Source organism: Lissotriton vulgaris, chromosome 9 (assembly GCF_964263255.1).
Source record: "Lissotriton vulgaris chromosome 9, aLisVul1.2, whole genome shotgun sequence".
NCBI lineage: Eukaryota > Metazoa > Chordata > Amphibia > Caudata > Salamandridae > Lissotriton > Lissotriton vulgaris.
The window spans coordinates 775,342,325-775,370,083 of NC_141697.1; the positions used below are offsets into that span (position 1 = coordinate 775,342,325).

General features: G+C 44.4%; 1 protein-coding gene across 1 annotated transcript in view; it reads left to right on the forward strand.

The window, feature by feature from the left end:
• The window catches only part of LOC147692232 (neurexin-2-like), a 1,848,214-nt gene extending 1,821,977 nt beyond the window's left edge, over positions 1-26,237 (forward strand). The window contains exon 18 of the mRNA XM_086939513.1: positions 26,017-26,237. Coding sequence (XP_086795639.1) covers positions 26,017-26,237 — 221 coding nt within the window. The remainder of the gene's footprint in view (positions 1-26,016) is intronic.
• The last annotated feature ends 1,522 nt before the right edge of the window (positions 26,238-27,759 follow it).

Consider the following 27,759-nt stretch of genomic DNA (forward strand, 5'->3'; position numbering starts at 1 on the left):
TTATTTACTATTGGGTCTGAGACCCCGCCCACTTAAGGCCCTGCTTGCACTGGTACTCCGCATCTCAACTGGTGCACACCTTTCAATTTGCCCTCATTTGGAGGGTGCCACCCTCCTGGAACTCAAGTTCATCCTCCAATCAAGCAACATGCATTCCGTAGAATAGTATTTCACGGTGGTGTGGATTCCGCGAAAAATAAAATATTTACGACTGTAGACAGGTAGCAAACCATTAAGGGAGTCATCACAGGACACTTCTAACTCATACTGTTTCAAGCCTTGCACTCGCTGGACAGCACAATATGCCACCACCGTAATTGCTTTTCTGAAACTGTCCTGGTTTTACTGCCACGAACAACTCTTGCTCGCTGCCTGGACCTCTGTTTTATATACTGTTTCAAAGAACATTTCTGTCAAGGGTTTGTGGGCTGCACAATAATGCTGGGAAGAGAGGACTGAAGAAGAAAGGAAGGCAGATAGTGAGAAACATGAAAGGCATCTTTCCACTGGATGAGGAGAGCTGAGCTGTTGAGGTCCCATCCAATTCACATGCTTGTGACTGGCTACATGTCCTTCATCTTGGCTTTAGGGCTTCCATTCTTTATGCGGTTTTCACATCATTTTGCGGACACGGTCAGCGGCTGGTGTTTACTGACACTGTACTTCCAAGCTGAAGGGTGTCTGCAGATTGCAACCTGCCACTCACATTGTTCTGAGGCTACACTATGGTGTCTGGGTGTGCTTTACAAACCCCCCTGGTAAAAATAAAATCTGAATGAGAAGCAGCAATTCCGTCACTGCATCCACAAAGGTAGATTTGTCTAGTCACACTGAGGACAAATTCATCAGAGCCCATGGAAGGGTTCCCATCAATAACCTCACACTGAGTAGTAAACCTTTCAACCCACACAAAAGTTGATCTTTGGCCATCTCACTTGTCTCTTGTTACACACTGACAATAGCTTCAACACTGACCCCTGAGGACATGTCTACCTGAGTACACAACTGAGGATTCACAAATTTCCGTTTTCTTTACTGATGTGGACTTATATATCATGCCACATTGAACACGGATCTAACTGTAATATACTAATCATCCTATCTTTAACAAATACTATTCAGGAGCATGTCTATCTATGCACAACAAGGATCCCTTTCTTTGCCAAATTAAGGAGGAGCCAATTTGTTTCAGGGATTTACCTGCCTTTGGGGCATACAAAGTTTGTGAGGTATTTATTAATGGGGCAGTGGCAATGTTTTCCTACAGCAGCAATGACAGCGGACACAAACCATTTTAAAACCTAACAGTGGCGGCTCCTCTGCAATGGCGGAGGGGACTTGCCTCACTGTCTGCCTCAGAGCCAGAATACGAAAAATAAAACAATGTTCTAGCATTGTTTTATTTGTCATTGCCGGCTCTGAGCGAGCGCTGTAGGGAAGGGTGGGTCGGAGGCATGGTAGGGGGAAGAGGAGTGCTATCTGCCCTCACTAAGTGAGCATATGTGTTTTTTCTCAGGCTGACCAAAACGCACATGCGCACTTAGGTTTCTCCAGCCTGGCTTCAGGTAAGTTTATTTTTTAAAGAATATATTATTACTAACCCCAAGCGCAACGCAACCCCTCCCACTTTCCCTCCACCCACTCACCACCCTCTGTTTGTGGCGGCCGCCACTGAAACCTACTTGTCACTAGGCCCTCCCTATTTCAACTAAACTTTAAGTAAAAACATATGCAGAGTTGCGAGTCTTTGAACTATGTAACTTTACACATCCACTCTAATTAGAACATCTAAAGTACAGCTGACATGGGTTGGAGCAAATTGTTCCCTGAGAAAAATAAACTAAAAAGCACATAAACTTGCAAAAATGTGAACTCAAAAATATTCCGACAAAATATCTAAAGTATATAAAAATGTACTTACAAAAGAAATTGCTTTAACATCGACATTCAGCCAGATTCTCTTCTTGCCTCCTATTGTATGGATAGGTTAATCCACTATGCTTTCTGCAGTCCTAATATATTTCGGATCATATGTTTGATAGCGACATTAGGTGCTTATTGACATTGTTATAGGGAGTTGTTCATGTGAGGTAGTTTGCCAGTAGATTATTGAGTCTGCATTTTAGCTGTCTACTTTTTGCAGTTTATGTATTCACATGTGACTGAAAAGGGGGGACAATTGTGACTGCTGCCCAACTAAACTGGCGCCCAATACTGCTGCTTTTGTTACCAGGGAGCTGATATTGCAGACCTGCTGCAAAACCGGCCACAGGTAACAAAACTAGCCCCACAACTCCAAAACTGACCCCCACACTTCCAGCTTCCTGGGGAATTGCCTGATGCCCGCTAAGGCCAGTCTGGCTCTGCATTCATGTCTTTCTCCCCTTTCCATGTTAGGGCTCAGGGGCGTAGCAAAGGTCCCTGCAGGGGCAGCCTTAGGCATGTGCAAACTGTGCACCTGCACAGGGCCACCAAACCCCAGGGGCCACCACACCGATATATATCCTTAATACAATAATCCTCTGAGGATGGATACATATTTGCGGGTGGCCCCTGGCAGGGATTTGGCGGCCTCCGGCTCTGTTCCACTTCCAAACACCCCGACCAGGCCCGGACTGGCCGTTGCGGGCACCGGGCAATCCCCCGGTGGGCCGCATGGTTGGGGGCCGGTTTCGGGCCCCTGGGGGGCGTTTTATGTTACAGGACCGTAACAGAAACGGCTGAAAACCGGCCCTGGCACAGAACGCGGTAGCACCCCAAAACGAGGGGGCCGGGGGGGGGGGGGGCGGGGCAATGCGAGCACTTTGCCGGGGCCGGTTCTGGTTCCCAGTCCGGCCCTGACCCCGACCCCCCCCCCCCCCCTTTACTGGCCTCTGCGCTCCGCCCCGCCCGGACCCCCTCTTCCAGAGCCCCCTACCTACACTCCCTGCCCAGGACCACCATGAGCCTAGAGCCGCCCCTGGTCCCTGCAGGCCCCTGCTGCATTGGGAGGGCAATCTTATACGGGGCCCACAACCCTTCAGTGGGCCCCAGGCCAATGAATATCTGTGAGATATGGGATGCTCTGTGGGTTAGGGGCGGGGGGCTCCTTCACATTCCACTGGGGTCCCACCATTTTGCCTTATGCCACCACACACCGTTCGGGCGGGATGCTTAGAATTGTTTAAACCAAAAATGGCTTTATTTTAGCCGTCTCCTTCTTATTCTCTGCTTCAGATGCAGTCAATTAGGAACACACATTCTCCCAATTTGTTTTTTCAAAATCTCCCTCTTCCTTGTTCTGCAATGTTGGCATGGATGCGCCACTGCCAGGACTCTTCGTTTCGGGGGGCTTCACACATCCATGTCTCGGCATTCCCCTCTCTCCTTGTTGCCCTCCTGTCTTTCCGAGCCTCTCCTTCTTTCCTCGCAGTTCTATTTCGCTCTTTTTTTGCAGATTCGGTTCGGTATTTATTTACAAATAAAGCCGCAGGGAAGCTCTCCCCAGGGGCCTGCAAGGGTCGCAGGAGCTGATGTTCTCTGCTGCAATTTAGCTCACAGAATCAGACCGAACGCTGCAATTTTCTTAGCTATTTTTCTGTCATTTTCCGCTGGCCTAGGTCACCGATAATCTTCATTGTTTAGAAAATCGTTTTTTTACCAATGTTAGTTTATACTGCGTGTTAGCTTCTGAATGTGTCTGTCTGACTATGTCCCCGTAGTCATCGGTGCCTTAATGTCCGTTTGTGTGATGCCTGATTCCTGTCTTTGTGTGTGTGTGTGTGTGCGTCTGACTGATGTGTATATGTTGTGAGCAAGGCCTTAGATGGGATGCAAAAAGGGTGGGAAGGGGGTTTCTAAGAGGGGCGGGCCTAATAAATTAAGGACGTGGCTTAAACATACAAATGACATTTTTCTGCTCGCTATAGTGTGCCACCCGACCGGTATTTTGGTGTACGGCTACGTGAAACATATAAAACATCAACTGGAATTAAATCCCTGACATGCATGACCTTAACTTTTTTACATTAATTGCGCAGAAATCGGTCAGTATTATTCGCCAGCCCTGGCAGCTGGTAGGGAACGGTTGTAGGGGGGCAGGGTACACAAATAAGTAAAAAGAAAGACTTACCTGCTGGTCACCAGCTGCTGCATTTCCTCCGCCCTTGCCGTTTTCCTGGCAGCATGGAAGCACAAAGGCTCCTAGGCTCCCCTAGACAATCACGACGCTGCTGCACCAGAATGACAGCAGCGTCGTGATTGGTCTGAGCACCGTGGTTCGGCGCTCAGACATGGAGTGGGAGCCTGTCCATGTTCTCCACCCAGGCAGTGCAAAACAGCCGGTGAAGAACCTGCCAACTATACCTGACTGTTTGGCAGGCCCAAGACTGCTGGCCAAACCGTCATGCACACTTAAGAGAGTGCCCACCACTCTTCCCCATGTCTGCCTGTGTTGATAGACAAGCCCCGCCCACCCCATGACTGGCCACAGCACGTAGAAATAAAATGATGGATGTTAGCATAAGTTCCGTTAGGGACCCTTTTCAATTACCGTTTTTCATTACTAACAGGTCTTAGACCCTGAGGAATCGTGCCCACTTAAAGCCCTAGTTTTGAGTAACTTTGTAAAAGTGGGTTGAGGGTGAGCATATGTGTTTGTGGTATGTGCATCTTGCGCAAGTATGTTTGTGGGTACTGCGACGGAGTATGAACCTACATGTACCTGTTCAGTCCTATATGTGCAGCAGTGTGCCTCACAGTGTTATTTTATACTGTGCTGTCATTGTGTCACACAGATAGTGCTTAGCCGCACAATACTCTTTCTCTTTTTAAAAATTTGCTTTTTTATGCTTTTCTAGCAAGAATCTTACAAGGATTTTTGACGCTTCTGCACTTTGCATTGTTTAATAAAACATGTTTTCCCTTTTTAGTCGTTTGCTGTTATTTGTCACCATTTCAAGGCAAATAACACCAGATGACTGTTGGTGCCTTAAGTCTATTGCCGTACCTCACCATATGGTAGCACTTTCACTGTTTTCTGGTTAGTCACTATGACGACAGAACTTGCATGTGGGCGCACTATTATACAATGTGAGAACCTCTGCAAATGCTGCAAGCTCTGTGGTATAAGTTGCACTTCTCTTTCTAAATTATAAACTTTCCAAGTCCAAAATCTTATGGCTTAGGTGGTGGCAGCCCTTGGTGAGCAGTATTTTTATGAGAGTTACAAAGGTACTTTTGTGATGCATAGTTCAATCTCTGTTGAGACGATGCCCCTAAATGATTTCTAACATTTATGAGCGCACTACAGTCGCACACAATATGACCTGGATGCGTCATGTCTATGTGGTCCCTCTTCAGCGACCAGATGTGAGATGTATTACTGATTTATGACTGTCTAGGTGGATGAACCGGAAACCACCTCCCTGAAAGTGCACATTTGCGTTTCCTAGATATATAGAAACAACAGCGTTGAATGCATAGAGACACTTTGTGGGCGTATGTTGACTGTGCGAATCTTGTGTCTGCTGACGTGTTCATGATCTTTGAATCCTGGATTAATTTCACATACAACTGAATAAACATAACTATTGCACTCTTACATCAGTGTTAAATCTCTTTATTATGTTCCAATAATGAGTGATAACAGCATATTTAATAATACTAACAGATTTTGGTTGGAGCAGGGTTACAAAGCTGAACCGGCAATCGACAGAAGTCTGGAAAAGAAGCAGCTACACATTGCCCTGGGCAATTAAGCCCGTCTTCCACAAGAGAAAATAGAGAGGGGGTTCTTCCACTAAACTATAGCGGATTAATGCCATAATGTAGATATTGCAGTGAAAGGAATTAAACTGTTAGTCAAAAAGGCCACAATGTTTTCAGCCTGCTCTGAAGGGAAGGTTTTGATCGGTTCTAACACTCTAGGGTTAGCCATGGCGCTCAGAAGCATTAATCATTCATGCATGTGCCACAAAATAATTGTGGGGCCAGTACAAAAATAGGGTATGCAAAGCAAGTACACATTTCCATCAAGAGAGAAAGAGTGCATAACTGACATATTGAGAGCCACTGACAACATAACATAGAAAGCTCACACCAAATCCTTGATCAGGAGAAATTACATTACTTATTAAATGCTTAGTCAAGCAATATTGTCCATCACTCTTGCTGCACCAGGTAATACTTCATCAGAATTTTTGTACCGTAAAATAACATATTATCATAATTAATGGTGCGATATGCCACATAGCAGCCGTCAGGTCAAAAGGCATTTCCAAGAAACATTTTTCAAATATTCTAGGGCCGTTCAAAAACATTATGACCAAAATATCAGTCAATCCAGAGTGGTACTCTCATATGCTCCGTTATTGCTCAATAAGAGAGTAAATGATGGCTCATTATTAATGCTCAAATAGACCGGGGCTGTTCAACTTTTGAGGGGGCTCCTCACTGTGCCGGGGTGATATCACTCATGCAGAAGGTTACCTATTGCCCAAGGGTTGCTGAATTAACATACTCAGATTTTAGAATGTAAAATACTAACTGCATGCGCCATCAACATGTAAAGTAGCAAATGAATGTACCATTTCAACCTTCTCAAGAAAATTAAGAATTTCATTCCTCCAGAAGACTTTAGATCATTGGTCCAAGCACTGGTTCTTTTGCATATTGACCATGTACGAGCTGGTCTTCCTTGATATTCAGTCTTACCCCTCAAACTCACTCACCCTGCAGACATCTGCTTGATTGTAACAAACACCAGGAAATTAGACCATGTTACCCCGTTTCTTAAACAACTCCAGCGGCTCCGATTAGATTCAAGCATCACCTTCAAAATGACCCGCATAGATCATGCAAAGCCTTTCAAACTTGGCTTCCATCATACCCAAAAGACAAACTGCACACATGTGGAGGCAAGGGCGGCCTTAGGCATGTGCAAGCTGTGCACCTGCACAGGGCCACCAAACCCCACGGGCCACCACGCCAATATATATCCTTAATATAATAATCCTCTGAGGATGGATACATATTTGCGTGGCGGCCCCTGGCAGGGATTTGGCGGCCTCCGGCTCTGTTCCACTTCCAAACACCCTGACCTCCCCCCTCCCTCTTCACTGGCCTCCACGCTCCGCCCGGACCCCCTCTTCCGGGGCCCCCTACCTACGCTCCCTGCCCAGGGCCGCCATGAGCCTAGAGCCGCCCCTGTTGGAGGGATAGGAGAAAAAAAGCGTAAGAATGACTACTCCTAGGGCTTCTGCAGCTTAAAAACTCAAAAGCTGTAAGACAGTCCTTTGGCCTAGCAACCAAACTCTGGAGACAAATACCAGAGCACATTAGAACGCCCATAATTGTACTTACCTTTTAGCAAAAAGCTCAAAATGCACTTCTTCAAACTCCACCTTCCATAGCTTCCCTGTGCTGTTCTAGTCCTTGTTGGGTCCTATACTTCTGTGAATTAATGTTATGATGTATGTATCTATAGTGTTCAATGTAAAGTACACAAGTGTACCAGTGGCTAGGGCTGCACTGTGTCAACACTCTACATAAATAAGTACACTTATCCAGTAGGTTACAACACTGGCATGAGCTTGGTGGTACATTTAATGCTGTTTCTACTTCACTCGCAATGTAAAGCACAACTTTCCAAGCTAATTTCGCACATAGGTGATAGGCCATTATGTACATTTGACTCTAAATATTGACATTGCATTTGTCATTGCTTAGCGGGGGTAAACTACCCTTAGATAAGGATATTCCCATGCATCAAAATCAATTTCACCTCTAAAATAGGATAAGTATTACTTTTATTTAGATATAGCACCACATACCACACTCCTGCTTTTCTAAGCGCTGTACATAACACGTGTTACTCTTACTCAGCTTAACTATCTAAACTTAACACTCGTGGAAGAATAAAAGATGACATCACTCTTCTCATATTGAAATTGCCATCTTTGCGTATCACCACGTATCTCAGCAACATTTTGTCTACTCACTGAGCTATCCTGCTGGCAGCTTAATCGCTAGTGAACTATGCTGACAGAGACAATGTGTGCACGTTGGAGATTCACAGTACTTAATTTGTGCTGGTGCTTGCTGGTGGTGGGCTCTAGCACTCATTTTTGGGACTGGGGCTTATCTTTCATCATCAGATATTGACTCAGAGCAAGAAAGAGAGAGAAAGGCAGAAAAGGGAGGAAGAGATAGATAGGGAAACAATGACTGAGGGAGAAAGCAGGATGAAAAATTACTTGCAAGAGACAGGCGTGTAGAGGAGGGGAGAGAAGAGAGAGGCGTGAAACAGAATCAAGATAAGGCAGCCTCTTTATTTGGCTACCCCTGTATTAAGCAGAACCAGTATCAGACTCCAATAAAAAAGGCGTGGAGCCCTGTATTTATTTATTGATTTATTTTACGAATTAAGTCCTGACCATACACAGACCAGCACATTTTTCCAAGCAAACATGGAACATCACACCAGGCTCACAAGTACACTATGCAAACAAATGAATGGTAGCCACTCACCAGCACAAGTAGAAGTTGATACCCACTGTGAAGAACTAAGAACACGGAGCAGTGTATACTGCGTAGTGCACACAGGTATGTGCCTCACCCCCCCCCTCCACAGACGCACAAACAGAAAGTATGAAATTAAGGCAGACCACCACACCCCTTTTAACAGACCAGCGTGTGGTATGATGTGCATTCAAAGAACCACTGGCACACGGAGCCACGTTTGAACTGCACATATGAAAAATATTGGTTCACTGTCATACAGAGATCAATTCTCACAAATGGGTCACTCGTCACCGGACATACCCAACTCTCTCCGGTCATTTCCACCCATGAAGTCCTGACACTGTGCTTATGCCTCTGTGTGACTCCAGTTGATTGGCAGCATTGCTATGTCTGATTATGCGTGTTTCTGTGTCTTTCCTTATCAATATTGAATGAGCACATTTTTGTACATTGTTATAGTGCAGCATATAGTTCAAAACATTAAAAACAGCGCCTTATCTATTAAACATTGTAGGCGTCCACTTCCATGTAGTTTTGTACGGATAAGAGTGATTGATGTCTGTTTAGAACTGGTTGTTATTCTGGAAAAGTATTATTAATAATGTATCTCTCTCATTTTTCCTTTATAGTGAGTGCAAGCCTTTCTGGCTTGCCTCTGGGATTGTGTGGCTTGCTAGCAGGTTTGGGCCTTTCTGTGTGTGTGTCTATGTTCATAGTGTTTGCCTCTATGTGTTATGTCGGTCTCCTGAGGAACATCTAGTCCTCGGTGTGTGCTTACATGTTTGTTGCTTCCCTCTCCTTTGTCAGATGAAGGCACTGAGTGCAGTGAACGGTGCAGGTTGATGTGTTCATATACTGTGTGTCAATCGTTGTGTAGGCAGTATGTGTTGCGGAAGACTGTCTGTGAATGTGTTAGCAAATTGTTCAATGCACATATAGCATTTGCTGGGTATCTGACATCAAATCTTTCAAAGGCACATTAGTTAGGATTGGGTCTGGATGTAGGAAGGTTCTGAGATGGCCTGAGTTGGTCTTGAAATAGTAGGGATATGCATTGGATACGCGGAATATCCTTTGGAAACATCTTCTTTTTTTTATATAGCGCGAACTTGACCCGAATCGGGTATCAGAGCGCTTTACATAGCACCAGTTACATAACATGAGGACACACATTCATTTTTGTTAGGCGCAAGGAGATTAAGTGACTTGCCCGAAATTACAGGATATTTTAGCGTCATTACCCAGACTCGAACCCAGTTCCTCAGGTCCGAGTTCGAGGGCCCTAGCCGTTAGGCCAACTCTGGCATGGCATCAATGGATGCAGGTTTTATGAAGGCGTGGCATCTACTTGTTGATACTGGTTGATACAGGGGTAGGTAGGCCATCTACTGACCGACGACAAAGACATTTTTCCACTGGGTGATGAAAGCATAGCATCTATTGGCTGATGGCAAAGGACTGCACGAACTCCATTGGTTGGAGGCACAGGACAGTGACATATATCTTTCTTGATGGTACAGGAGGGTGACGGACAGGTCTGGCTTCCTAAAGCAAGATTTGCATTTCTTTCTTTGTGGGTTATTACCTAGTGGGGATGGTGAATGTTTTAGATGGATGCATTATGTTTTTCCAATGTTGACTGTAGTATTACTTGTTTCCTTGCTTTTCAGGTAGATGGTCATGATTATGTTGCCTATATATAAATGCTGTTTACATATTGTTTATAAATTATATGTGTATGCATGTGTAATATACATTGTTAAGTTGAATCCTCAGCCATAACTTCTAGGTTCCTTCTGATGATAAATTCACATCTTTGCACTCTGTCCCGACTGCTTAGAACTGATTTCTTGTCACTGTATCGAGGTTGGCAATATCGACCTATAAAAATATTATATCGACTACATAGGCATATCACTACATTGTAGGTCCTTTTCCAGCCTTTATTTAACCCATGATGGCGGGCCGCCATGGCTCATCATCTGGCTTGCTCATATCACCCAAGGCTGGGCTCCACTGATAATTTGGTGAACCGGCCTTCTATTACCAGTTTCACACAGGCCTCCTAAGTGAACACCAGGGAGAACCTGGCCCATATTCCTCCTGGCAGCTGCACCAAGAAACAGACCATGGGTGTAGCACATGCCCCTGGAGCCCTTGTGGCGCAGGGGGCTTCACCCTTTAGCAGCCCGAAGACCTTCGCAGGGGCCCCATTCCGCCAAAGGCCAATAAATATCTGTGAGAAATGGGAGACTCAGGCCCCCCTTCACATTCTGTGGGGGGAGCATCGTTTTACATTATGCCAGTAAAGCAGACTTATCTTCTCAGTCAAGACAGATCTCTCAAACTTTGAAAATATGCCTGTGTGGGACATGTTGCAAGACCTAAAAGCCAATTATCCACTTCAGGTTTGACACACTACTGAAAGCTAACACCTGCCAGCCACCCCTTTACATGTGAACTCACAGCACACACTCAGGAAGATGTGAGCTTGACATCTGTTAACGAGATTTCCCAATTTAGGATTAAGATGGGGAAATTTCAAACGAAGTTCACAGCAAGCAGGAAAAGCTCAGCTGCCCAAACTCAAGGTTGTCACTAAGGGGGCGCGGAAAAAATAAACTGCTGCCTTTGCGCTGCTGCTTTTAGCCCTTGAAAACTGCTTTGTAACCATCCTGATTTACCCTGTAAGACAATACTCTTTGAAATTTGGTAAAGTATGACATTACCATTGGGCCTTTTTCTTAAATGGTTATGTGGCACCTTAACAACCACAGAAATAAGGGACTTTTGTACCAAACGTTGGTTAGAAAAACAACATACAAACTTCTGCAAGGGGTTGTCTTTACCCGTCTTAGGACGCTGAAAGGGTCAAAGAATCTGTGATGTCATTTACACTTTAGCTGCAATTTTGGAGAAATTAGGGCGTTACCTATAGTCAAGGCCCTGAAAGTATACGGCAGTGGTGGTGGAAATCATGTGACAGGGAATACGTTCATTACGGGGCAAATTATGCAATATAATGCACCACATTGTGGCAATATTTGTTTCCCTCCTTTGGCTGTTTAACACGTTTTAATGCAGTATAGGAAGAGTTTTATTTAATTAGTACCAATTTATCACGCGAATCGAGCAATCAGCAGCTGAAAAGGTGCCCAGTTAACCTTTGCAAAGATTCTTCTGCTGCACAACACCACAGATTCTGTTTTTTTTTGTAATCTTCCATCCATTCGACCTAGAATTCTTTTTATTGAAATGTTAAAATGATGATGAAAACAGTGGGTTATATGGTAAATCAACATGTATGCGAAGAATGCTGCAGAATTGCACATTGCCAGTTGTCATGATGTAGCCATGTTTGTTATACTGCTTTAACTCATGCCGGACAGACCTTTGATTCCACTGGGCATTTCCCCAGTGGGTTTTAGCCCTTGGTGGTGCTTTTGAAAGCCCAGGGCCGTTCATGGGGACTCTGCTGCTGGTCCCAGCTCCCTGAGGCAGATTACAGCAGGCAGGGGAGGGTTCAAGAGAGGAAAGGAGAGGGAAGGTAGAGAGAAAGTGATCAGCGAGCGAAAAGACAGATGAGAGAAGGAGAGAGAAAATGTTGGATGGAAAGAGACAGATAGCAGGAGGAAACCAAGGGAGCGGGGCTGGTTTCAGCATTACTGGCTTGGCGGCTTTTGGTTCCCCAATCCAGCCCTGCCCCTGCTTGACTTTGAAAACGCAGTGTTACAAGTTGAGAGAGAAAGAGAGAGAGAAAGAGAGAGAGAGAGAGAGAGAGAGAGAGAAAGAGAGAGAGAAAGAGAGAGAGAGAGAGAGAGAGAGAAAGAGAGAGAGAAAGAGAGATGACTGCTTAGCTCCTCCCCTATTAATCCCTTCCTGAGAAGCAGCCTATGAAAATCACGATTTACTGTGGCTAATAACTGGGGATACTCATGAGACAACTTTATCAGCGGCAAATGAGGAAAGTATAATTTTCATATGTAGTCTCCATTACAGTGTTATGTTTTTAAAATACAAGGTAATAGCCTACTCACATGTGGGATTTGGATACGACCCAGGCCTATTAAAATCTCGTGTCAGGAGGCCTGCGCATTTTTCAAATCAGCTCTCCAGGCTTCCACAACATAATCTTTTTTATGCAGCAAGCATTTTCCTCCTGTTTACAGCGTGTTCACGGCACCTGCTCACACACCACAAGAACAATCCCCATATTTAAAACATTTGTAAACTGACTCCTGTACAGGAAATCAAGGCTAACACCAAACCTAAAAGATCTCCTGGCAATACATTGATTTCTAATGTAAGCAATGCACTCTACATTGTTTTGTGAGTTCATAAGGGTTTTCCGTCTCTAACTTAACAGACTTCTTTATCGAAATGAGTTGGAATGAAGGTAAACGGGTTTTGTACTCATGTTTGGAGTTTAATATGGTATTTGTGTGGACTTCATCTTTACCAATTACAAATCTAATGCTTCATATGATTGCTCTGCTAGCTAAAGGCAAGATTAAGGGTTAAATGTGGGTCACTTCTGGTGCAAGACAAAATACTGACTGCTCCCCAGTATGCCCCCAGCATTTTCTGTGCACAGCTCGGAGCGTCTTGTGAGCCCACAAAGCTCTAAGCAACTAAAACATTATTAGGTTGAGTTTATCTACTGAGAGCTCTACCATGGGAAGAGGTTTGTTGTTTGCGCGTGGGCTTCAGGGATCTTTTGAACTCAGAAGTGGTTGACAGTTGCACCAAGATCTGCACCACGTGGACATACCACTGACCGACAATGAGGCAACTGGCTCCTACTGCATCTGCCAGTCACAGTGCCTAAAAAGTGGCTCCTTAGTGCTGGAAACTTCTTTGTTTGACTCCATTTAGGGATGTCACACATTCCTCCTTTCTTATCTATTCCTGGGTCTCCTGCTCCTCAGTACAAGCTTGCTGTGCTTCCATGCACTAGAGTGCAATCCAAGCAGGGCATTGCGTCAGGTACTAAGGCAAAGAGTTCCACATTGTCCCACATCATGCGGTGCATTTCACCACAAGTGTTCCGTCTCCTTCAGAAATATCTGTTTGTGAAGAAGCAACATAGTTCCAAGATGGGGCACCTGGAAGTCACACAGGCTCGGTATTTGGCATCGAACCAATAGGGTGGGCAACCCCTTGCACCTCCCTAAGCCCCAAGCAACCACCCATTTCGAATAGAGTTTTTGCAAACAGGGCATGGAGTCGAAAGCAGAGAATGAAAAGTGCAGGTCACTCCTGTTCTGCCACTGTTGCAACGACCCCTGACACCTGGGGTAAGAAAAGGTAACGCAGGGATAGCTAATATCACCCACCCTGCCCTTAATTGATGTCCATTGAAGACAGGGCTGACATCAATATGAAGCCAGATGTCTTCTGGAAGGAAGTGACGTGTAACAGGACATCCATGGGTCTATGAAGCAGGAAGTGGGTAAAACAGGCACTGTTGCTTACTGTCTGCTGCCTGGTGATCATCACATCCTTCTGGGATGGGCATTAGAATGGACTTCTGAACTTTTCACCCACAAATCGTTGCTTTCAGGTATAGTAGTATAATTAGTTAAATGGAAGCAAAGCAAGAAGAATGCATTAGGCGATCACGTGAAAGTTCAAGTTTGGAAACATTTTCTGTAATGGCTTGCAAAAAGATCATCACCCTTTATGATGCAGACCGCGCAGTGCTGTCCACCAATAACCCAGCTTTGTTAGTTAAATCCTAGGCGAGGGCACTATTCCTTTTTCCTTCATCCTTTCAGTGTCAAAGCTTCATTTGCATGAATGTGAACAGCTTGTGCAAGCAACAGCATCCCGCTTGAGAAGTCTCTACCCACGCAAGGGTTGGCAAGATGTCTTCTGCGGAGGTACAACATGCCCTTATAACAGGTGATGAATCTGCGCGGTGATGGGGTGATGCTACCCTGTCACCTTTGGCGGCGGGATCCAGGCAGAGAAATAAGACAAGTTCATAAATACAAGTCAAGAAACATCTCTGTTTACTATATCTTAAGGTAAAAGACAAACTGGTGCCTACAGCACAATTAAGGAATATCGCTTATCCTGACAAGCAACGAGTTTTCAATGTAACAAGAATTAACTGAGGAATTGAAAAGATGTAGGGACCGATTCACAAAAATTGTTGTACTTCTGCACTCGATCTATCCCTATATATGAGTGTCAATGCATAGATTATTTTTAATCTCTCAAACACTCCCACTAGTGTCACAGAAATCTGTTCAGTTTCTCCTTACTCTATAGGGAAAGTAAGGAGAAAGTTTCAGTCAATGGTATTCCCACAGTACAGAATCGTATGCCCAGTACAGTTGGACATTGGGGCAAGTCAATGCCTAGGTGCAATTTCATACTTTTTTCACAGCGGGGAACCATAGCATCACATGGGATCAAAAAAATTATCCACACCAGGGGCGGCTCCTCCGCTATGGCAGAGGGGCGCTACACCACTGCTTTTAAGCAGTGCACTGCAAAGTAAAGGAAACATAAAAGGATAATAACTTTGATCTAATATCAATTCATGTTTACTGCTGTTTTGCGGGCGGGCAGGTGGGTGGGGCTGTTTTCCTCTCGAAGCAGGGCAGGAGTGGTTTGCCTACTCCTAATTGCACAGTGACTGTTTGGTACCTCCTCTCGGGCCGCCCAAACCAGTCATGCGCACATTCTCTGTTCTTCATGCAGGCTGCATTACAGCATGCATGGGGAACAAGCACAAGCTCCTATTCCTCTATTGAGCATCGAACCAGAACACGCTGCAATGCAGCTTTGTGATTGGTTTGGCGAGCCTGAGTGCTTACCAACCACAAAGCTGCATTGCAGCGTTGTGATTGGTCAGGGGTGCCTTTTCTGTGCTTTCTGTGCATCGGTCTGACAAGGAGAGCAGGAGCAGAGACTCGGGACCGGCAAGGTAAGTGTTTCATTTATTATTATTTTTTTTACCATTCCCCCCACCCACTCTTGCGACCCCCCCCCCCCCCCCCCCCCACACGCCTGCACCCCAACCCTGCAACCCGCAAACCATGCTGGCCGCCACTGATCCACACCCCCACAAAGGTTGCAAGTGGTCCCTCAGGGCCCTGGAAATGGATCTACTCCAGCCCTTTGCAGGAGCAAACCTCTGACCATTGCTTTGAATTACTCCTCTAATAATATACAGTCATGACATACAGTTAGGCCTAGGTAAATGTATTTACACCTGATACGTTCTCTTATTTGAATTACTAGCAGAAGTAATTCCAGCCACTTTTGGCCATGGAAGTTTACATCTGGAAGTGCTTTGTAAATCGGGCGCATAACGTGCAGTCCTCCTGCTAGAAGACATTTTTGTGACGGAGAGGCTTTGCAAACAGAATGCCCAATCCACGACTGGCGAAGTTTCCCATTCTAAACACACATACATTAATTTGGCAAAAAACTCTCCACAATCCCATGTTTTATAGTCAGAAGACAATAGTGAGAAAAAAATAAAAAAAACGTGGTACTGTTTAGACATTACATGGTGATAATTCTGTGATGAAAACAAAGAAAGAAAATCAAATGTCTTCTTGTAAAGAAGAATGCAGGTTTCCTGTCGCTGACTATAAATAGTAAAAACATCTGATGAACTATCTATCCAAACAAGCATCGGCAAAACCAAAAGTCTCACCTTGGAAAGGCACCTGCAGCCCTTTTGGCCTCACCAATGCTTTTTGGTGATGATGAACCGTATCAACAAGAACCAAAAAGCTTTGCTGGCCAAAGCGTGATGATGAATATGTGCATACGTCACCAGGCATGAGAATGTATGCATCATGACACAGTGGCGGACATTTTCTTTCTTTTAAATTACCTTTGCAAAATGGCAGATTCCCATCTTGGAGAGGTATATTAAACGTACAAAAAGTGCATGGAAAATGCATTTAAATAAGGAAACAGAGTGGGTAGCAAAATGCAGTCGCAAACTATCCTACAAAGTAAAAAATAAATAGTACAAGGAGTGGAGTGGGGTGCAACGGAGAAGTGGGTAGGAGGGCCTGCACAGCAAATCAGCAGTGCTGATAAGCAGTGGTGAGCAAAGAGCAACAATGAGGAGCGAAGGTTGAGTACAGACAAGCTGGTGGAGCAACAAACAGATCTCATGAGGCAAGGATGTAAAGGGAGAAGTAGCAGATAGGGGAAAGGAGGAGCGTGCAACAAAATAAAGGCACTCCCTGTAGAACTGAAAGCAAAAAATGTAGTCCCCAGAACGTAAGTAGTTAAAGGATACACGTCAACCTGTCAAAAGGATGGTAAGTACATTATGCTCAAGGCGAGGTCAAACACAGGAAAAGTGAGGAAGTCCATTGGGAAAACGAGAATTAATAAGATTGACGAGAAAGCCAATCTAAGATAAGCAATGGCACTGCTCAGAGCCACTGTAAGTATTGGTAGTATACCCAAGAGCTCTTTGAACAACAAACAGTTAAAATTATCTGTAGGCGAAAAAAGGTACAGTAGAATCCTTGTGCACAGGAAAAATACTGAAGTTGATTTTAAAAGTCTGTTAATATATGTAGGAGCGTGTAACAACTTATACAATTAACTTGTTTATTACTATTGTGCAAAGGTCAAATTCCATTTTTTTGCCATAGTACAGCAAAATGAACATGAGAAAAATACTGGTTAAGGCATCACAGACTCCATATTACAGTTACTTTCCGCATGGAAATAACTCCTCCGAAAGTCATGAGGATTCATGACTCACTCAAGGCATCACCTCTTGTGAGTCATGTTCCCACCCCACAATCAAGGGTTAGGGCGCAATGTTTTTTAAGATTTAGGGATGTGCTTTAATAAAGGTTTCAGGGGTTTTTAGGGTTTAACATTAGGGTTGGGATTTGGGGCTTTAAGAGATTAGTGGTGGGGTTAGGGTCAAGGTTTTTTTTTTTAGGAATCCGTACAATATTTGGGTGTATGTTTAAGTATAAGTATACTTTTTTTCTGTTGAGGGATTTTTTTTGGGGGGTTGGGATTTTTAAGGCTCAGGGATGGTACAGTTTGATTTGTAATAGTTTTTAGGGCTCGACAGCATTATTACATGAAATTTTAATGACAAATTAATATTTAATAATATTTATTAATTATTATTATTACAACTTGTGATATTACTTTTAAAATTACAATAAAAATGTACAGTAAATTATTGTATACATATACACTTAAGTGATATATATATATATATATATATATATATATATATAGAGAGAGAGAGAGAGAGAGAGAGAGAGAGATAGATAGATAGATAGATGTGTACCTGTTTTATCAATTATGAAACTGAAATACATTACAATTGGGTATCTCCAGAAATTATGTGTACAATGTTTTACAACTTCTATGTCGATTGAATAGCTTCCCAAACTCATTTTAAGGGTGTTGGTGCACACATTTGATAATGGCCGTGAGGGACGCTAAATAAATCCTTTATTTTTGGAAATGTACAACTGGAGTGCGAGTTTATATAAATATATATACACATACTTTCAAATATATATTTTAAACGCACTTACTGTTGATGACGCGAAGCAAAGACATACCAATGTAAAGGTACTCCCACCATACTTACCGCCACATAATGACTTCCGATGAGAAGTTATGGCCTGGGCTGCTGACTTTGGAAATGAGGAACCAGGTTTGAGTCTCAGTGTTGGCTCAATATTCTGTGATTCAGGGAAAATCAATTAAACTCCCTGTGCCCCAAAAAATAAATTAAATGTGACCTTATGTAATGTATCTGATGCTCATGTAAAGTGCTCCAATACCTTTCGGTCGAGTTTGTGATATATAAAACTGCAAAAAAACACCAAGCGCAGTAACGACAACCATCCTCAACCGCACTGCGAGCCATTAGTAATATCAGAATGCAAACTATTCAATCCTTTATACAAATAACAATATAACACAGCTCATCACGCCTATCATTTGGTTTTTGCGCACATCGGTCTCTCCTTTGCCTTCTCTGCTCGAAACCTCCCTGCCCTCTCCCCAGGGCGTTAAGTAGGATGAAAAGACTGGAGGGGGGTACCTGAGAGAAAATGGCAACCCTGGTAATGGGGCATGGCCAACACAATTAGGAGCATGGCCTAAATCATAATAACTAGAATTGTGTGCTCAAGAAATTCATAAAAGCAAAAGGAACAAATGATTGGCGGCCTAAATCATAATAACTAGAATTGTGTGCTTAAGAAATTCATGAAAGCAAAAGGAACAAATGATTGGCGGAATGCTGAACAATGCACAAATTCACCCCAGTCACAAGGATCTGGGTTTAATCCATTGTTCGTTTGCTCACCACGCCACCCCAGTTTGGACCCAGCCATACGCAAATCAGTCTTAACCCTGCTCCTAATGGGAACAGTCCAGCCCAAACTGCCAAACCAGGTCCTCCCTGGACCGGAAACCAGCAACCTGGGACCGGTTTCAGGGCTTCAGCCCTCATCAAGCCTGAATCCAGTGGCGCAGTGAGCACGAGACCCACGTCTGGGCATAACCTTACCAATTAGGGCGACAATAGCAAAAGGAGCAATTGATGGATGGAATGCCGAGCAATGCAAATATTCACCCCCCAGTCACAAGGATCTGGGTTTGGTCCATCATTCTTTTGCTCACCACGCCACCCGAGTTTGGACTCACCCATATTCAGATCAGTCTTGACCCTGCTCCTCATGGGAACAGTCCAGCCGAACTGCCAAGCCAGATCCTCCCTAGAAATTCATAAAGTCGCCTTCAGCGAGTGGTATTAAAATAGCGAAAACGTATATGTATTTACAATAAACAATAAAAACAACAGAGCATATACAAATCTTGGAATATAAATATTGCATTAAGATACATTTATGGTTAACTGGCAGCTATGCTGGTTTGCCTGTTATCTCTAATCAGAGCTAAATGTATGGTATCCTGTTCCGAGTCTATGCTACCTTTCCTGGTAAACTATTATTCAGTGCAATGACATACGTTTTCTGTAGCCTTCCTTGTTTGATTCTCAGGCCCACATTCCCTTACATTGTATCTTCAAGAGCAATCTGTTTTTGTTTTGAGTCAGTTGGAATCCGATAGTAACAGACTCCACAGATCAACTAAAGGCATCATCAAAGCACTTATCTGGGAGGATGCTAGGTGTAAATGAGGGTCTAGCTGCAATTCATAGTTCAACTGTTTGGTCCTGCTTTGGAAAAACTGAAATTACAAGCTGAGTGGAAATGAAACTGACATTATGACATTGATGAAAATTGAGTTCATTATCTGAGCTGTGAGCCCTGACTTAGATAATCTTAGGAGAAAGAAAATTGTCAGGCCATTAGGTAGTGTACATTGTCTTCAGGATAACAGTTCAATATGGTTTAATATAGTTTAAAATATCAACGTATGCAATTAGATTACCACTACTGTAAATAATACATGCACTAACAACTTAGAATGCCTCAATTTGTGACCTTTTTTGCAAGGGAAACAGGTTTCCACTCGTCCCTCTCCTCACTACTTTCACCCTTTCTTTAACCCCTCCTCCAAATCCTCTCTGACCCCAGACCTCTTCCCTAATAATGGCATTTTGTCCCAATTGGTGTGAAAATTATGAATTTTCTTTACCACGTTTTCTTCTGCATTGGGTAGGGGTTGAATTGAAGAAGGCAAATGTGGAAGGGGGAGGAGTGTGAATAGGCAAAAGAGCCTGGGGAAAACAAAAGCTTCCCACAGGCCAGTATTTTTGCCCCCAGGGACACTTGGCAGTAGAAAGAGGGTGCTGCGTTAGCCAAGTGACGTGCATGAGAGAAATAAATGTTTCCCAGTAGACAAAGTTCAAATATTGAGAATAGTCAACTTTTGTGAAAATGGTCAGAAGCTTCCTCCCTAAATAGGGACAGTTGGTACAAATATTTGTGCAACTCATCAACCCTTTTACACTAAAATACAGAGCATGCTAAACAAGAGAAAACAACAATTTTAATTTGTGTTAATATTCAACAGGCGAATATTTGTTGTGGCCCCTGCCTGCCCTTTGAGCACATATAGGGCAAGGTGGAGATTATATAACCAAAATCATCAGATACACTTTTTTTTCATTCCTATTTAGTTCTATTGCCATTACCAGACTTCGAGTACCAGGGTTTTCACAACCATAATCAAACGGGTTGGGCAATGCTTATTATGCTCTAATTATAAGGAGAACTCAAATCTGTCAGTCTGTATTTGCCTTTTTTCGCTTTAAGTGGGCAGATCCATAGAACTGCAGCAGCTCTTTTTGTAAAAGTAATGAAAGTTGCTTTAAAGTGCACATGGATATCCAAAATAGCACTCTCAGATTGAAGACATAATCTAGTCCTGTCCCTGCCAAGTGCCGCCCATGACTCACCTTCTTCCCTGTGGTGTCTGCCCAGGGATGATTCTAGTTCAGTTATAAACATCACCACATCCAGCAGGAAAGATGAGGTTCACATGATATCACAAGGGGCAGCTTCAGGAGGCTCCAAAGTTACTCTAGCCACGTTATTTGAACCAGGCACAGAAAGGCAGGGTCAGATTGGAATAAAAAAAAGGCCGGGGCACCCAAATAAAAGTGTCGCACATTTGAGGAGCATGACCTTGGAGAAATGTGGGGTAAATAAAGCATTTCTAGAGCTTGAAGAGTCAGTAACTTTTATCAAGACTGGAAATGCCACAGAGATCAAACCTGAATACTTATGGCAGTCTCAACACCTTGTACAATGTTGTGAGATACCATCTCCTAATAAACTGCGTCTTTGATCCATATTATCATATACATCATGAATTGAACACAAAGTCATGGGGGATGGGCTAGGTCAGAATCTCTGGAAAACAACCTACAATGATAAGACAAATAAAGTGGCTATGAAATTCCTCCTCTCCATAATTCACTAAAAAAGGGTTTGAGAAAATAAAAGCTTGCATTTTCAGTAAAAGCCCTGTTCCTGCCAACTTTTTGGGTCTTACTTGAAGCAGTACATGTGCTGTTGCTTGTGAGACATTTAATTAACTTACAGTGGGCCTAAAGCACTCCAGTTGCTTACCACTGGTTGGCTTCATCGTTATTCTCATTTGCTTGCTTCTCTTTGGTCAGCACATGCTGGCTTCCTTTATTCCTTCTGTTTGCCCCTTGCTTGAAGCATGACCAAGTACTTGTGTCCTTGTACTGCATGCACATTTAGAGCTGCTTTTTTCTTTTTGTTTAAGCACTCCATAAGAGTGCATCTTTTTGAAGGTTGTCTCCCTCCTGTACTTCCTTCCTCCCGTCTCTCTTTTACCCGTATGCTTTTGTCCCCCTTGCTGTTGTTGCTTGCCCCTCCACCTCTTCATGGTGTTGCTGTCCCCCACTCACTGTCCATTTTGCTGCTTGCCTCCGCCTACCATACATGTTATTGCTTGACCCCAATTGCTCTCTGTGCTGTTCCTTGCACCCTCTGGATTGTTGCTATCTCTCCCTTCCGCCGTACATGGTGTTGCTTGTTCCCCCCACTTTCTGTTTTGTTGCTTGCCTCCTTCCACTATCAATATTATTGCTTGCCTACTCTTGCTTTCTGTCATGTTGCTTGCCACCATTCAATATCCATCTTGTTGCTTTCCCATGCCTTCCTCCCTCCATGGCCTGTGTTGCCACCTCCCCCACCCGCCATAAAAATAAAAAAGCACTAAGGTGTGGACAGTGCTGGCCGAGTCATAGAGGTTTTTTTCCCCTTTATTCAATCACTCCCTCCACCCCTCCTCTTGTTGCTTGGCCCTCACCCTGCTGACACTGCTTGTCCCCACCCACCAGCCATAACACAAAAAAACTCTATGACAGGGACACTGCTGGCTGCCTTACATTATTATTGAAACACTATATCACATACATCAAGTGGTTACAGTATGACTGGATCTGACATAACTATTCCTTAGGACAGCTTAATGTAGAGCATCAGCTTTATCAATGAGCAATAATGCTGTTATCATTGTACAAATTCAGGTAGACAGCATCCATGCCTTAGAGCTAGACCCAACTATGGCGACACCCTGGCGCGCACCTCATATCATTACTAGATAAAGCAAAGATATTTCTTGAAAGTACTTTTGTCACTATCTGAAAAACGGGGAGATGTGCAGGTAAATAGCTAAGTGAATTGAAATTTAGTCCATGTCGGTCTAAGTGAGAATGACCCATTGGCCTCGCCACCTGACCTGGCCTCCCCGTGTGGCCTCTCAGCCTCTTCACACTCTCCTCTCCCCGCCCACCGTGGGCTCAGTATGACTGCTTAGGGGGGAGAACAGCAAAAGACACAGCTTTTGTGCTGAGCTGCTGCCGCCCCAACAACCCACCTTGCCCCAGAGGGGCCAAGGTGTGAATAGCTTAACTGTCAGAGCTACACCTGACGCCCCAGGGAGCCCCTTGCATTCACACCGCCCTTTCATCCATCATGGCTTCCGTGGAACAACCTGGCGGGGAGGAGTGGGGAAAACAGCCAAAGAGACGATGATCCAGCTACAGCAACAAAGCCGGCCTCTCAACAACCCCACTGTATGCACACTCGTCCCGGCCCCCCACCTCTAAGCACAGCATTGTGTGCCTGCCCACGCCAGCCTTGTATAACTGTGGCTCGAGCAGCTAGACATGAAGGGGGCTGGGTGGCCAGTTGGACATTGCGGGCTGTTGCCCTCCAAGTAACCTGCACACAGCTAGCACTCGGGCACCGGCCCATCGGTCGCCGGCCGTCTGTCCGCTTTGCCATTCCAACTCTGGAGAAGGGTATGCCTGGCATGCCTTTAAAACATCAAAGTAAGTGTTAAGTGTCGCTCACGCAGTGCAGCGTGAGCCATGTTTGTTAAGCGTGCCCTACAGTTTTCTTTGCCAGGACCAGGCATAAATAAGTAGGCCAGGGCATCGAAACAGAGCCCTATATGGACCCCTTTCCATGCCGCAATGCCCCTCGTGACAACTGCCGGTACTCAGCGCTGGCAGGACCCGGCCCACTTAAAGCCCTGCCTCTCCCTCACTCCGTTTCTCTCCAGTCTGCTCCCTCTCCTCTACCCATCTCTCCCACCCGGCTCCCCCTTCCCACTGCCTGGCGCAGGGCTCCGCTCTCTTCGCCGGTCGGTGTGCTCGTGTTTGCGGGGAGTGCCGCGGCTGTGTGCCCGTCCACACTCCGCAGCCTCGCCAGCTTTGTGTCTTATCACGTCCATTAATTAATTAAGAGCCCCATCGATAAGGACTGGAGGAGCTTCTGCTGAGGCGAGCCCGGCATGGCGCGCCGCCGCCGGATTGGATGCACATCAAGGGACCATCCCCCCCTCTTTTTTTTATTATTATTTGCGACAATATTTAATTGCTAATTGATTCAATTACCTCTGCAAGGCAGCGCCGCCTAATACAATCTGTCGGTGTGCGTCACCGTGGTTTATATCGGCTGTCGCAGCTGCACGCTGCGCGCCCGTGGCTGCCACGCTCCTGAGGAGCCGTGGCGTCCTTTCGGGCGGGGGCGCGCGCTCTTGTTACCCGGTGCACACCGGTGCTCGGCGCGTGCTCTCCGCTGCCGGCGTCAGGTGGCGGCTGTGACGCTCCTCAGGAGCAGTGGCATCCTCGCTCTTGCTCGCGCTCGTGTTACCCGGTACACACGGCGCGTGCTCTCCGCTGCCGGCGTGACGCTCTTGCCAGAGGCCCAAGGCCGCCGCGTGGAGGAGCTGAGGCGGCAGCCCGACGCGCGCGGGGTGAGTCAGCCCACACCTGCGCGCGAGATGGCCTCCAGGGTTCAATCTGTAAATAGTGGAACCTCAACAAGCTCGGCCCGTGGTCCACTGTGAGGCATTCCAGCAGCCAATGCCACCACGGGACGACCCAGGGCCTGGATGGGTTAATTACACATATTTACTTCATTTTTTCCACACCAGGCGCTTGACAAGTCTCGGTGACCTGCTGAATCAATCCGCTATGAACGCACGCGGCTCCAGTCGTATGTCTATTAGCAAATATGTATTCATTCGGGAGACGTGATAAAGAAAGCTGGTTGTAAAATGGTCTGTACTTTGAACCAAAAGTGTGTGCAGTTTCAAAGATTGGTGAATGTACAGTGGGCGACCATAAGAGGGTAACATAACGGTCAGGGAGGAGGTGAGACCAAAGGGACTCAGAGAGAGGTTGAGATGAGGAATAGGATCATGGCTGATCCCCGATAAGATGTTTCATATACCACTAAATATATGCATTGCACATTTAATACATGTAAGGGTCCATAAATAATAATTATTAAAATAATACTTCATATTATTTTTTAATTGCCAGTGCAGAACTTAGCCCTGCAGTGGTTTTGCCTGCTCCCAACGCCACGTCATGCTACAGGATTTTCCGAGAGCTCTCACGAGATTTTGAACAAAAATGCTCACACTCTTCAGTTATTTGTACGCTCGGACATTTACCCTTGACTAACAGACTGCAATGGTCACACTGCTCGGTCCGCAGCAGTTGATTATTAGAAAGCTAGAGCCCCACATACACTCTGAGCATGTGGCACACAGGCACAGCCTGACAGTTCTCTAGGAAATGGTTGTCTACTCAATGTGCATCTGAAGAAGGCACTGCAAATAAACTCAACATTCCGAAACAGCCAGAGACCTCAGCCTTGCAGTTGAAAAGCGTAAAATAATTTAACATGGAACACAATTACTCACAGTACTAGAGCCTCAAGGGAGAACCAAATTATAACAATTTCAGGAAAGACTTGAAAACGAAGCAGTTTCAGAGAGCGTTCAGGTCAATCCCTCAGGCCTAGGTGTAGAGACTGGAGAATATCAGACCAGGGCCCAAGTGACTGAACCCGAACTCACAGTTCGGTATTTCTTTCATCTTTGTGAAGGAATCAGAAGTAGATAAGTAGCCCTATACAAAGCTTAATGTGAATTAATACATACATTGTATAAAACCTCTATATATTTAGGTATTTAGGATAATATCGAAAGTATTTCCAGTTCTCCTCCTCTGTCGTTTTCTTTTTTCATCTCCGAAAACCTTGGGCAGTTTATAGTCACTGTGGCATCGCTTAGCATTATTTTATTCTCTTTCCATTGCCAATTCTAATTTGACTGAAATGTGAAACAGTACAAAATTGTACACATTTTCTTTGAATCACTGCTTTTTATTTTCTTTGGGCGATAAAAATGCCTCTTGCATGAACAATAAATGGGTAAATAATCCCAATTTCGAGGCTGTTTACTTTAGTGATTGATCAATTTGTAGAGTCGTAAACAGTTCTGTGAGCTGGCAGGTGGATTGAGGGTTTGAAGTAGAGGACTCTTGGTCAGCAGTACATCGCATCGAAAGGTAGTGATGAGCCTTGGGTTCAGAGTGGATTGATTGATCTGCTTCCGCTGCTGATTGCAGTCATTGTGTCTCTGGCCTTGACTTAACCCTCAGGCTTGTCTCTGCTCCACCATGTTTGGTTCAGGCCTCTCACTCTCTCTGTTTCTGTCTTCTTTCCTTCTTTTCAGCTGGTACGACGTACATCTTCGGAAAAGGAGGGGCACTCATCACCTACACCTGGCCCCCGAATGACCGGCCGAGCACACGCGCGGACCGCCTGGCTGTGGGCTTCAGCACGCACCAAAAAGACGCCATCCTGGTGCGAGTGGACAGTGCCTCTGGGCTAGGAGACTACTTACAGCTACAGATAGTAAGAAACCTTTCTTTCTTATGGAAGGACGCAATCTAAAGGCAATTATTGCAAAGCAGAGTAAATTAATCCAGTGAATTGCAACAGATTCCAGTCAAATGCAAAGTGTTGTACTGGAGCATGAATGTTGCTTTGTAATTGTATCATTGCAACAGAGTGATAAATGTAGTAAGGAAAGGCGACCATTTGAATTGAAATGAATATCAGTGCATTGAAATGCAAATCTTTGCAGTGATATGAAACGTTGCAGTGAAATGTGAACTCCTAAAATAAAATATGCATTATTGACGTCAAATAATTATTGTTGCTATGCAACGTGAATTGTAGAAATGAATTAGCACATTTTTTGAAAGAAATGCTGTTCACTGTACTGAAATTTGAATAACTGACATGAACTGCATACAACCTCAATGATTCACAGCATGCGGCAGTGAAATGCAAATTAAGTGAAATCCTGCTTGCTGACGTGAAACATGAACTGAAGCAGTGAAATATATTTAAATCAAACAAAATATGAAAAGGTGCTGCAAAAAAATTGACGAGAGTAATGATTTCCTGGCCTTTTACCGTGAAATGCAAATGAACTCAATGAAATGAACTAGACACCATTGCACTGAAATTGTATTGTTGCAATAGAATGCAAAACAGAGCAGTAGGCAAGTCATTGTAATGGAATGCAAATCATTTATGATATATGTAAATCAGAAATAGAAATCATTGCACTGAAACAATCAATATTGCAATTAATTGCAAATTATTATAGTGAAATGCTCATAGTTGCAGTGAAATGCGAACTATACAATGACACTTTTATTACTGCCAAAGTAATACACTTTTTGTAACTTGCAAATCATTTCAGTCAAATGTGACTTGATGCTGTAAAATGCTAAACGTTGAATGTAAATGTGAATCGGTGTAGTAAAATGAGAATTGTGGAAAAATTTAAACCGTTACAGGCATGTGGATGTGTGAACTGCGATACAGATAATTCTTTTACAGGTAGGCATCTGCCGATAGATGTGTATGATTTTACAACTGTGTTTAGGCTGGAGGGATTTCTTAGCAACACACTGGACCATTGAATTTTATTGCAGATTTTCAGGGTCCTGCTGTGCATCAGCAAGCCCCAACCCTGATATCAACCCATGATCTGAATGGGCCTTTCAGAACATACGTACCACTCTTTTCTTTGTTTGTAAGCCATGTGGCGGGAGGCAAGTCACCTGTAGGGCAATATCACAGCTTAGATTTTTTTTTAAAGTTTTCCTCGAGATTGTCAGGTCCCACAGAGCAGTGTGTCATCACTCTTCTTATGCCCTATATGAGATAAACAGCCTCCCACAGAGCAACGTACCACTGTTTTTTGTTAAGTGCATGAAAAGATTAGGCCCTACAGTGTGCCATCAGTTTGGCAACAATCTGCTGGGACGGGCCACCCCCGCTTATAATTGTGCTACCTCTTTTTCCCCTTTAGAAGCTCATTGGGGAGGCCAGTTCCAAGCTGGACAATGTAGTTCTTTTTTCCAGTAATACCTTCTTACTCACAGTTTGATGTGTGGTT